Source organism: Pseudorca crassidens, chromosome 5, assembly GCF_039906515.1.
Source record: "Pseudorca crassidens isolate mPseCra1 chromosome 5, mPseCra1.hap1, whole genome shotgun sequence".
In the NCBI taxonomy this organism is placed as follows: Eukaryota; Metazoa; Chordata; class Mammalia; order Artiodactyla; family Delphinidae; genus Pseudorca; species Pseudorca crassidens.
Window position 1 is genome coordinate 55,642,488 of NC_090300.1, and position 13,040 is coordinate 55,655,527.

Here is a 13,040-nt window from a genome sequence, read left to right on the forward strand (position 1 = left end):
AAAAACTGGGAAAAAGTTCCAGACTAAAGGAAACCAAAGAGATGTAACAGCTAACTGTAACTCCTAATCCTAGACTGGATCCTAAACTGGAGGAAAAAGACTTCTATAAAGGACAATATTGGGTTAAGTGACCAACTTAGAATATGGATGGTAGATTAGATAGAAGTATTGAATCAATGTTAAGTTTACTGCAGTTGATAACTGTGTGAAAGAAAATATTATTATTCTTAAAAATACACACTTAACCATGATTTATGCATCTGTTTCAGAAAAATAATTATGTGTGTGTAGATAAACAGAGCCAATGACAAAGCAAATGAGGCAAAATATTAATAATAAATGAATCTAGGAAAGAGGTAGAACGATTTCCTTTGTACTATTCTTGCAACTTTTCTTTGTTTGAAATTATTCCCATACAAAAAATTAGAAGTCATAAGTTTATAGAGGTATTTCAACTCAACTTCCAATTATATACTTAATGTACTTGATTTATTATTTTTTTCTTTTATAAAATTTTTTTCTTTTTTTTTTTTAGAAATTTATTTTATTTATTTATTTATGGTTGCATTGGGTCTTCATTGCTTTGTCCGGGCTTTCTCCAGTTGCAGCGAGCGGGGGCTACTCTTCATTGCAGTGCATGAGTTCTCACCGCGGCGACTTCCCTTGTTGCGGAGCACAGGCTCTACGCACGCGGGTTTCAGTAGTTGTGGCACGTGGGCTCAATAGTTGTGGCTTGTGGGCTCTAGAGCGCAGGCTCAGTAGTTGTGGTGCACGGGCTTAGTTGCTCCATGGCATGTGGGATATTCCCGAACCAGGGCTCAACCCCGTGTCCCCTGCATTGATGTGGATTTTTAAACACTGTGCCACCAGGGAAGTCCCTGTACTTGATTTTACATTCCTACTGAACATCCTGGCTTCTAACAACATAAAGATAATTATTTATGTTGTAATATGCATTAAGTAATTTCAAACTAATAATGGCATTACCATTAATAGCAAACCTGACAAATAAAGCTTGAGATTTTCTTGCCATTCTCTTTGTCCTTAAAATATACCCCACTGTGTACAACTAGGTGTTCTAAAATTAATTGAAATAATGCTTTTTTATGTGCGATTATGTTATTAATTTGATATATGGTTAGATTTGTTTCAGGTACCTTAAATTTTAGGAATTATTTTAAAATTTAAATTTATTTTTGAATATATAAATCATTCATGTGATTTGACAGTTAAAACTTTAAAATATAGTCCTAAAGTTTTTTTGTTTGTTTGTTTGTTTGTTTTTTGTGGTATGCGGGCCTCTCACTGCCGTGGCGTCTCCCGCTGCGGAGCACAGGCTCCGGATGCACAGGTCCAGCGGCCATGGCTCACGGGCCCAGCCGCTCTGCGGCATGTGGGATCCCCCCGGACCGGAGCACGAACCCGCGTCCCCTGCACTGGCAGGCGGAGTCCTAAATTTAAAATGAGAAACCAAAGAATATTCAGGAAAACCTTACACCTTTTTTATACTCCTCAAATGCATTATTAAAAAAAAATTTAGCCTCTGGTTTCTCTATCCTGTGTGTGTTTCCGTAAATACGTGTGTGTGTGTGTGTATGTGTGTGTGTGTGTGTAGCCTACATAAAGGGTAATATATTATATACACTGTTTACTATCTTGATTTTTTAATGGAACACTGTATCCTGGAATTCTCTTATATCAATATCCTTTTCTTAAATGTTTCTGTAGTACTCCATCTTGAGAAAGTTACATACTTTTGGAGATGTAACTTAGTTTTATTCAACCAATGTTTTACTGTTTTTATTTGTTTGTATGTTTTAATAATCTTTTACTGTTATAAATAATGCTGCATTTTATATGCCTACAGGTATATTACAGAATAACATAAAAATAAAATTACAGTTTAATAAAAGAAGAATGTCCTCTTCCCAGCCCTGGCAACCACCATCTATTTTCTGTCTCTATGAATTTGACTCCTGTAAGTACCCCATGTCAGTATTTGTTCTTTTATGACTGGTTTATTTCATTTAGCATAATGTCCTCAAGTTTCATCTATGTTGTAGCATGTGCCAGAAGTTTCTTCCTTTTTAAGGCTAATATCTCATTGTATGTATGTAGACCACACCTTGCTTATCTGTTCATCCGTCAATAGACACTTCAGTTACTTCCACCTTTTGGCTATTGTGAATAATGCTGCTATGAACATTGGTATACAAACATCTGTTTGTGTCCCTGCTTTCAATTCTTTTATGTATATGCCCAGAATTGGAATTGCTGGGTCATATGGTAATTCTATATTTAATTTTTTGAGGAACTGCCATATGGTTTTCCACAGCAGCTGCACCATTTACATTCCCACCAGCAGTGCACAGGGTTCCAATTTCTTTACATCCTTGCCAACACCTATCCTCTGTTTTTTCTCCTGTTGTTTGTTCTTCTGTTTTGTAATAGTCATCGTAATGGGTGTGAAGTGGTATATCATTGTGGTTTTGATTTGCATGTCCCTAATGATTAGTGACGCTGGGTACATTTTCACATAGTTATTGGCCATTTGTATATATTCTTTGGAGAAATGTCTATTCAAGTCCTTTGCCCATTTGAAAATCAGTTTTGGGGGGTTTTTTTGGTGGGATTTTTTTTGCTGTTGAGTTGTCCTTTTGACTCTTGAGATTGTTTGTTTTCTTGTCAATTCATCTTCTAAAGATTCTGAAAGCATTGGAAAATAAATAGGAAGAAGACAAGTTAGTAAAAAGTAGTATTCCATTTTAATGGATATGATTGTAACATGCAAGGCAGTTTCAAAGCTTCGACAGATGGTGCACAGCAATTGTGCTTTACTGATAGAGTTACAACAAATTCTATTAAATTAAAAATCCCACTTAGCAGATGCCTTCAACAGTTGTTGTCCGCTCTGAAGCTAATCTCTGAAGCAAAGACATTTTTTTGTTGTTGTTTGTTATTTGTAGTGTGTTTGGACCTTTGAAATTCTAAATTTTCTAAAAAATACTCTATTGGTATTTAGGTGGTAGTTTACCTTAGAAGTGTTGAGGGGTAGGAGGATGGAGGGATAAAGAAGACTTTAATCTCTGACGAAATGTGGGTTATTAATAAACTAGAGAAGATTTGTAAATGAGACATGAGTATATGAGTTTCTTTATAAAGTATATCCTGAACCTGTTTTGCTATAGATTGCAGTGTATATTAATTTTAATGGAGGGACTTCCCTGGTGGCACAGTTCTTAAGAATCCACCTGCCAATGCAGGGGACATGGGTTTGAGGCCTGGTCCAGTAAGATCCCACATGCCGTGGAGCAAAGAAGCCCATGAGCCACAACTACTGAACCTGTGTGCCACAACTACTGAAGCCCGCATGCCTAGAGCCCGAGCTCTGCAACAAGAGAAGCCACTGCAAGGAGAAGCCTGCATACCACAACGGAGACCCAATGCAGCCAAAAATAAATAAATTTTTAAAAAAATTTAATGGAAGTTAAACACTATAAATTATTTATCTCATGAAGCTCACTAAAATAGGAGTCTACCTCTGGTTCTAATTTCCTAAAAATCCGTAATTACTTATTAAAGCTGGTAAAGAATACAGAAAAATCTATGACCGGGCTTCCCTGGTGGTGCAGTGGTTGAGAGTCTGCTTGCTGATGCAGGGGACACAGGTTCGTGCCCCGGTCTGGGAAGATCCCACATGCCGCGGAGCAGCTGGGCCCGTGAGCTATGGATGCTGAGCCTGCGCATCCGGAGCCTGTGCTCGCAACGGGAGAGGCCACAACAGTGAGAGGGCCACGTACCGCAAAAGAAACAAACAATCTATGACCGTCTGGGCAATTCAATTTTGTTATGGCAAGATATTATTTAATATGCAATTAAGATAATGTATAAAAATATTTCATTTTGTAAAGTCTTGCCAAGTGCTTTAGAAAGGAGAACTTTTCCTTTGTACAAATCATGGAACGTTCCTTTTGAGAACGCTAATGTGGAAAGACAAGCTGGGATTGTAAGCAGTGCAGAAGAATGCAAATAAAACCACCCAGTCTCTATTGCCTACTGGACATTTATTACTGGAGAGCTCATCACCATTTCAAGCTCATTTTATGTCTAAAGCAAATTCATCATCTCCTATCCAGTGAATGTTCCTAATATCTGTCCCTCACCTCCATTCTTTAGTTTTTAATTTTAATACAAGTTTTAAAGGTTACTTTCCCTTTACAGTTATTACAAAATATTGGCTATATTCCCCAGGGTGGTACAATACATCCTTGAGCCTTTTTCACACCCAATAGTTTGAACCTCCCACTCCCCCACCCCTATACTGCCCCCCCACCCCACTGGTGACCACTAGTTTGTTCTCTGTATCTGTGAGTCTGCTTCTTTTTTCTTATATTCACTAGTTTGCTGTATTTTTTAGATTCTACAAATAAGTGATATCATACAGTATTTATCTTTCTCTGATTTATTTCACTTAGCATAATGCTCCCCTAGTCCATCCATGTTGCAGCAAATGGGAAAATTTCATTCTTTTTTATGGCTGAGTAGTATTCCATTGTATATATATATATATATATATATATATATATACCACATCTTTATCCGTTCATCTGTTGATGGACAATTACATTTCTTCCATATCTTGGCAGTTGTAAGTAATGCTGCTATAAACATTGGGATGCCTGTATCTTTTTGAGTTAGTATTTTTGTTTTATTTCAGTTAGATACCTAGGAGTGGAATTGCTGAGTCATATGATAGTTCTAATTTTAGTTTTTTGGGAAACTTCCATACTGTCTTCCACAGTGGCTGCACCAATTTATATTCCCACCAACAGTGCAAGAGGGTTCCCTTTTCTCCACATCCTCTCCAACGTTTGTTTCTTGTATTCTTTTTCATGATAGCCATTCTGACAGGTGTGAGGTGATACCTCATTGTGGTTTTGATTTGCATTTCCCTGACGATTAGCGATGTTGAGCATCCTTCCATGTGCCTGTTGGCCATCTGCATTTCCTCTTTGGAAAAATGCTTATTCAGTTATTCTGCCCATTTTTCAACTGGGTTGCTTGTTTTTTTTGATGTTGAGTTGCATGAGCTGTTTATGTATGTTGGATATTAATCCCTTTTTGGTCATGTCATTTGCAAATATTTTCTCCCATTCGGTAGGTTGTCTTTTCATTTTGTCGATGGTTTCCTTTGCTGTGCAAAAGCTTTAAGTTTAATTAGGTATCATTTGTTTATATTTGCTTTTATTTTCTTTACTATAGGAGACAGATCCAAAAAACTATTTCTGCGATTTACGTCAAAGAGTGTTCTGCCCATGTTTTCCTCTAGGCCTCACCTCCTTTCTTAATTGTCAACAGCTAAGTCCAATCCCCTACTCAACAACCATGCAGGCAGCAAGTTCTTCTCCGCCTAATTAACCACAAGAATTTGGTAAAACTAAACTTCTTTAAAGCTTACTTTCGTTTGGTTTCCTTCTTATGTAAAATACTTTTAGTGGCTCATTCTCATCTCACATCAAGTCTTTCAAATTCTGACCTTCTCAAGTTCTCATAATTTGGCCTTACCCTGCATATCCAGCAAGATTTTTTCTTCATCCCATTGTGCCATCTCTGCTCCTCCCCTCACTGCCCTGCCTCTTGCCACCTCTTTCCTCTGGCCTCTCTCTCTCCAAATCCTAACCATTGGAGTCCTGGCCCATTTCTTGCTCTCAATTCCTATGTCTCTCAGTTGATCTCCTCAGTTTACTTCCTAATTATACACTGTTGCTGTGACTTTATACCCATGAATTGCCTCTTCAACTACATTATAAGCTCCTTGAAGGCAGCTGAAGTGTTTTGTGGGGAGCTCAGTGAGTTCAGATGTGTTTCAGCCACTTCTCACCACATCCTCCATGAATGCCCTGGTCTGAGCCTCCCTAAACCCCACCAGAACTGCTGCAATAGCCAAAGGACTGCTCTCCCTCTGCTTATTCTCCCCATGCCAAGATCCTTGTGCCTCTGCAGCCACAGATCTTTTGAAAATACATATTTAATCCTGACACTCCTGTGCTTAAAACCCTTCAAATGGTCCCCCATTGTTCTTGAGCCCACAATGGCTGGCAAGTTTTTTCAGGATCTCTTGGAAAATATTAGGTTGGCCAAAAAGCTCATTCAGGTTTTTCCAAAAACCCAAATGAACTTTTTGGCCAACCCAGTAGATTTCCCTGGAATATAGATTTCAACTTGGAACTCTTTCCCTCTTACTCTCTGCAACACAGATGGGTCAGTTCCCCATGCTTACAAAGATTTACATTTCTTTCCTACTGTTCCGCTGTTAATTTTGTACTCATTTATGTGATTATTTATTTAACATTTATCTTCCTCATTAGATTGTAAGGCTTATGTGAGCAGAGCCCAGGTCTTTTGCAAGTCATTGTTGCCTGGGATTTAATAGATGCTTAATAAATGCTTGTTTAAATGAATGAGTGCACTTTTTATTAAGGCAAGTCTCTCCAAACCTAGGGCTTCCCTTCGGATCCCAGTGAACACTACACTCACTCCAGAACAAAGTGAGAATTCAGAACACTTGATCCTTGTACACTGATAGCTATATTCCACTTTATTCACACACAAGTGGTTTACATAAATTATAAAATATAAATATGCTTGTAATTTCAGATAGTTTAAGGGGAAGATATTTTGCTTTCATTTATTTCATCTGTATGTTTCATCTAAGAGAAATATTTACTTAGAAAAAAACCTATACAAATCAAAAGCTATGTAACACTTAAAACACAGGCTACATTATCTCATTGCAAGAGGGATTTAACTGATTACTTCAGATTACAAATCATTTGAAGCTGAATGTATTGGTAAAGCCCCGATCACCATTGGCATTCTCTGTTATGCAGTTATAGAGCAGAGACAGGTGTGTGTAATGGCTGGAGCCATGGTGTGCTGGTAAATATTTAACAACCAGATCTTCAGGAAAAAAAAAAAGAAGAACAGCGAACAATCTCAATTTAAGTGTCTGCCAATTTCTGTGGTGTACCTACTCCCCACCATGGTCAATTTCACACCACCAAGGTCGCTGAAGGCAGAGTTTGAAAGTCATGCTAGCAAATAGCTCTTACAAGTCAGTACAAACTGGGTCCAACACGCCACTGACTGGATCCTGTATAAACAGCATAAACCTGTTGGGAGAGTCATTGACTTGACTTTATGTAGGTATCTTATGTAGACTAGGTGTCTTCAATTTAAAAACTCACAAAGGAAATCGATAAAATATATCTAATCATACAACTATGGATAAGATGAACATAGGTTTCACTCTGTAATAGGGTTCTCCAGAGAAACAGAACCAATAGGGATAGATAGATAGACAAATAGATAGATACAGTATATATAAATGAGAGAGAGAGTGAGAGAGTGAGAGAGAGAGAGAGAGAGAGAGACAGAGAGAGACAGAGAGAGACAGAGAGAGAGACAGAGAGAGAGACTTATTATGAGGAAGTGGCTTATGTTATTATGGAGGCTGAGAAGTCCCACAGTCTGCCATCTGCAAGCTGGAGACCCAGGAAAGTCAGTGGTATAATTCAGTTTGAGTCTGAAGACCAGGGAACCAGGGGAGTCAGTGGTATAAACCTCAGTTTGAGTGGAAGGAAAGGATGAGATGAGATGTCCCAGCTCAACAGTGAGGCAGGAAAAGGGGGTAAATTCCTCCTTCCTCTGCCTTTTGTTCTATTCACACCCTCCCTCAATGGACTGGATGATGCCCACCAACACTGGGGAGGGCAGTCTTCTTTACTGATACCACAAATACAAATGCTAATCTCATGTGCAAACACCCTCACAGACACCCGCAGAAATAGTATTTAATCTGGGCACTCCATAGCCAGTCAAGGTGACATAAAATTAACCATCACACACTCCTTCCTAGAATAATAAAATTAAAAGTTGCCACTTTCAGAAGGTAGGATAAAGCAAATAAAAGAAAGTACTGCAGTTAACTTTAGATCAGGGTAGGCAAACTTCTGTAAAGAATCACATAGAAAATATTTTAGGCTTTGTAAGTCATATGGTCTCTGTCACAACTGAAATGTCATTGTGGCATAAAAGCAGCCATCAACAATACATGGAAAACAAGGGATGGGGCTGTGCTCCAATAAAACTTTAAAACTTCAAATATGTGGTGGGCCGATTAGTTTGCTGACTGCTGATGTAGATTAATTAGATTAATTAGAGCTATAGAGGTAAGGAATATTGATTATTCCAACTACAGTGAAAACCAACTTGCAGTTGGAATCCTCACAGCCTAGATGTTTATTTAGTCAGCTCTCCAAGCAGTGATGGACTCAGGAATGGACATGTGACCTAACTCTGGCCAGTGAAACAGGAGAGGAAGTATGCTGAGGGGCATCTGGGGAAAGTCTTCCCATTCCTCATGGGCAGCTGTCATTCTGCCCCTTTTGGACTTTATCTTGACTAGCTGTGACACCTAGAATCACTCCAATCACCAACCTGAGGATGAAGCCAACACTGAGGAAGGCAGGGCCAAGAGGTGGAACGAGCCAGATCAACCGACCCTGGAGCCTTCCCTACCTCTGGACTTCCTGTGATGAAAGATGAAGTTTCCTATTGCGTATGTCTGTCACAGATGGGTTTCTGTAAATTGAACTAAAAGATTCAGTTTTGTTCCTCCTTCCCCCCAAATTTCTTTTAGTTACAAATGTAATACTGAACCACTGACTCCTCCATGTAGGGAATTTCTTGTCTCTTTTAAAAGGCATAATCACAACATTTTCTCTTTCCCTGAAAGTCATCAGGGGTTGAGACTGCCATGTCAAATCAGAAAAAAAGGGATAATATTATCTAGTTATTCTTCAGTATGTATTCTCCTTCCACAAGGCAAATACCTGGAAGGTCCCAGCCCTGCTTTGGGAGCCATTCCTTCTAGGGTCTTCCTGACTCAACATGGCGGACACTGTCGACCACTTACTTTGCAGCAGTTCCACACACTCATCCTCCCTGAGATCAAAACTTTGACATTGTTCAGTTGTCGGGAGATTGCATACTTTAGAAAAGGCTGGACCTTTCCCCACCCCTAGGGAGGATAATCTTAGTTTATCTCAGCCAATCATGGAAATCCCATTTTCCTTGCCAGGGGATGATTTAGGAATGGGCATGTCTATAATTCTGAACAGTGAGTGTGGAAGAGTTTTTCTTACTCTTAAAAAGGGATACAAGGGAGCCTTTAATGTTGTGAAGTACTTACTTAAACTTGCTGCAGTCATCCTGCAAGCCCGTGGTCAAAAGTCTATATTATGAGCAAAGCACAGCAGAAGAATGAAGAGACCTGGCTCCTCAGTGATGGCAATGAGCCACTGACTTAACCACACCTGGAATCACCCTACCTCAGGCTTTTTATTCTATTGGTGCCAACTGAGTTGATCTCTTAAAAGCTACTGAAAACACACCGACTGGAACACTCACTAAAAAGTTGCTTTGGGCAGATTTCATCTGGTTTCCTCCACTTGCCTAAACAGTTTAAGAAGGAAGAGCATGATGTTACTTCTGCACTGATCTCTCTCTGAGAGATGCACTGGCAAGTGATTTTAGGGAATCTATGAAGACTGTATGGCTGCAGACTTATTTTAAAATATTAGGCTAGGGACTCCCCTGGTGGCGCAGTGGTTAGGAATCCACCTGCCAAAGCAGGGGACATGTGTTTAAGCCCTGCTCCAGGAAGATCGCACATGCCGCGGAACAACAAAGCCCATGCGCCACAACTATCGAGCCTGCACACCACAACTGAAGCCCAAGCGCCTAAAGCCCGTGCTCCACAACAGGAGAAGCCACCGCAATGAGAAGCCCACGCACTGCAATGAAGACCCAACCCAGCCATAAATAAATAAATAAATAAAATATTAGGCCAGCCTAATAAATAAGCCAGAATGTTTTATACTTCCAGGACAAATCCACATTTGTATATACTTTAGAGTACAGGCTGTTAAATCAATCACTTTAAAATTTGCACCAGAGATTATATTAAAATAATGATGTCTCTTAATAAATTTAGAAAATTTATTACGAGATAATTTTGTCATTGCTTCACTCACATTTTCAGGTGATTTGTTGTTACTTAATTCAGCATTCCTTAACTGTCAAGTCAAAATATGAGAACCAGTTTTTGGTAAAGTAGTTTTGTTCTTATCGTCCCATCTTTACCAGCAGGAAATGTTTTCAGTTTGTTACAAAGCCTCTTCTCTCATGCTGTAGATGTCAAATACTTGCTTTTATTCTTTTTTGTTTGGACACGTTTTAGAGTCCTTAGAGTGTGGTGATTACGACTTCATATTTCATTGTCACAAAGAATAGTAAAAATAATTATTATCTCATTAGTATAAAGAATATGGAAAATCAGATCTATCTGATGCCAATGTATATGCTAGCACATTGCACTAAACAGCCTATTTTCTAAGAGATAATATTAAAGGACTTTGTTTTTGACTGGGGGCAAGTGTCACAGAAGTAGGTTATGCTCATCGTCGAGTTGGTGGAGCTTTGCTAACACTGCTTTTTGTGTGTTTCCCAGAATTACATTGAGACGCTCATCTTCACCTAACCCCCTGCTTCTGTTCTAACATATTCCAGCCCAGTGGCAGTTCAACACTTGAGCTACGGAATCAGACCAACCTAAGGTCAAGACTTGGCTCTTTCACGTACTAGTTCTGTGCCCTCAGTTTCTTCATATGTAAATGGATAATTATCCCCATCCTTCCATCACAAGGTTTCTGTGGGAAATAAGTGAACATGCAAACAAGAGTACCCAGAATAGAGAAAATGTTTAATAAACGGTTCCTCATCCTCTTCCACATTATTATCTCCCTAGAGTGAAAGCTGCCCCCAGTGAGAAGGCTGCCCAAGTGTAAACAGCTTTTGCTTTTGTACTGTATTTCCTCCAGGGCTTTTGTATTGTATTTCCTCCAGGGCTTTTGTACTGTATTTCCTCCCAATCTTCATCTACTGTCTGCACCTCTCCTGAGGGAATCGGGAGACAGAAGCATGGGAAGCGTATAGGAAAGGAGAAAATCTACAGAAGGGGAAGCAAAGGATGCAGAAGGCAAATGACCAACTTCACAATTGATTCTGAGGATACGTTCAGTTCACAGAGCAGTCAGGAGCAAATTAAATTTAGTAAATTGAATCAAATTCTTAAGGTAGAAAGGAAACTTATCTTTTAAGGAAGTTTGTGATGAGTCTCTTTTTAAAATAAAGACTCTTTTGCAATCTCTTGAATTTATCCATTTTGTAAATTTGGGGGTTTTGTACATTGATTGATTTTCACTCAAAAGAGGAAGCATTTGAACCCTGTTTTCTAGTTACATATCTATTTTAACTAGGTCATTTTTAATTTTGACATAGATATGACTTTGTAGAGGATTTTAAGAAAAAACAGGAACTGAAACGGAACTCAGCATAAAAACAATTAAGATGAGGTTATAATACTAGAGGTTTTCTTTCACTTTTCATATTTTAAAAGAAGCTTACTGAGTCCTTAAAACAATGGAATATTACTCAGCCATAAAAAGAAACGAAATTGAGCTATTTGTAATGAGGTGGATAGACCTAGAGTCTGTCATACAGAGTGAAGTAAGTCAGAAAGAAAAAGACAAATACCGTATGCTAACACATATATATGGAATTTAAGAAGAAAAAACTAATGTCATGAAGAACCCAGGGGTAAGACAGGAATAAAGACACAGACCTACTGGAGAAAGGACTTAAGATATGGGGAGGGGGAAGGGTGAGCTGTGACAGGGCGAAAGAGAGTCATGGGCATATACACACTAACAAACGCAGTAAGGTAGATAGCTAGTGGGAAGCAGCCGCATGGCACAGGGATATCGGCTCGGTGCTTTGTGACCGCCTGGAGGGGTGGGATAGGGAGGGTGGGAGGGAGGGAGATGCAAGAGGGAAGAGATATGGGAACATATGTATATGTATGACTGATTCACTTTGTTATAAAGCAGAAACTAACACACCATTGTAAAGCAATTATACCCCAATAAAGATGTTAAAAAAAAAAAAAAAAAAAACCAGCTAGGCAGGGTCTCAGCACTTCACATGTATTAAGCATTTCCTCACAACTCCCCCTGCAAGGTGGGTGCTCTCATCTGAGACACTGAGAGTCTGCCATTTGCATCCTTGCCCCCTTCACTTTTGGTTTTATCCAAGTTGAGAATTTGAAGTCATTTATTCTCTCCCACCCTTAAACACTTTAGGCTTTGAGGAAAATAAGAGAACCTCGCCACCTGGTGGCTGCTCCTGGTTTGTGGCAATAAGGCAGCCCCTTTCTGGTCTCAAGGAGAGAAGAGAGAATGACTCCGCCTTTGCTACTCAAGTCTCTCAAGGCACCTCTCAAACAACTGTGCTGGCCTCTCCTTCAGAGTCACTGTCTTTAACAATCCCTTGCCTTGCTCTGCCCAGATACATCCTAATAAAAACTGAAGTAGCAGGGTTTTTTCTCTATTCTTCAAGTGAGGAAGTTCCATGAGACAGAGTTCAGCAATGATGGGCCAGAACACCCCTAATTTTATTTCATTTTCAAAAAGATCAGACATTCAGTATTCATGCTCTTTAAGAAAGGATTCACAGCTGGCCAGGAAATTGTCATTCTAAAATGTCCACTTCATAGCTGCCTCCTATCTTGGGCTTTAATCTCTAAAGCAAAGAAAGGTACATGTAGGTATCCCTTGTTTTAAACAATTCATGGAATTAAAATGTTGTATGTAAATTGAATTTTTGAATTTCTAACCATAATGATTACCTGGGTACATTGTTTTCTTAAACACTTAACTAATAAATTGCAGCTTTTGAAGTTTAGGTTTCTCAGTTCTAGATAGAGGTTCTATTCATGATTTCCAATTGCCTGTCGATGGATATGTGCCCAGCTATATCAGAGTCACTTGGGGAAATTAAAACACAAATACAAAAAGATTCCTGGGCTACTCTCCAAAGATGTTGATTCAGTAGGTCTGTGGTGAAGCCCAGGCATCAGC

The 13,040-nt window shown here is 39.1% G+C and overlaps 1 protein-coding gene across 4 annotated transcripts in view; it reads right to left on the reverse strand.

The window, feature by feature from the left end:
• Positions 1-1,222: 1,222 nt before the first annotated feature.
• Positions 1,223-13,040, reverse strand: part of TNFSF10 (TNF superfamily member 10) — a 43,130-nt gene continuing 31,312 nt past the window's right edge. Inside the window, exons 6-7 of one of the 4 annotated variants that reach the window (XR_010943570.1) lie at positions 2,529-2,706; positions 1,315-1,451 (exon numbers count right to left, since the gene is read on the reverse strand). Coding sequence is in view for 3 of the 4 variants with exons in the window: in XM_067738043.1 (XP_067594144.1) it covers positions 1,238-1,451 (214 nt within the window). In the remaining variant the exon portion in view is untranslated. Of the gene's footprint in view, positions 1,452-1,887; positions 2,707-12,577; positions 12,703-13,040 lie in introns of those variants that run through there. The other 3 variants (XM_067738043.1, XM_067738044.1, XM_067738045.1) reach the window with 3 other exon arrangements.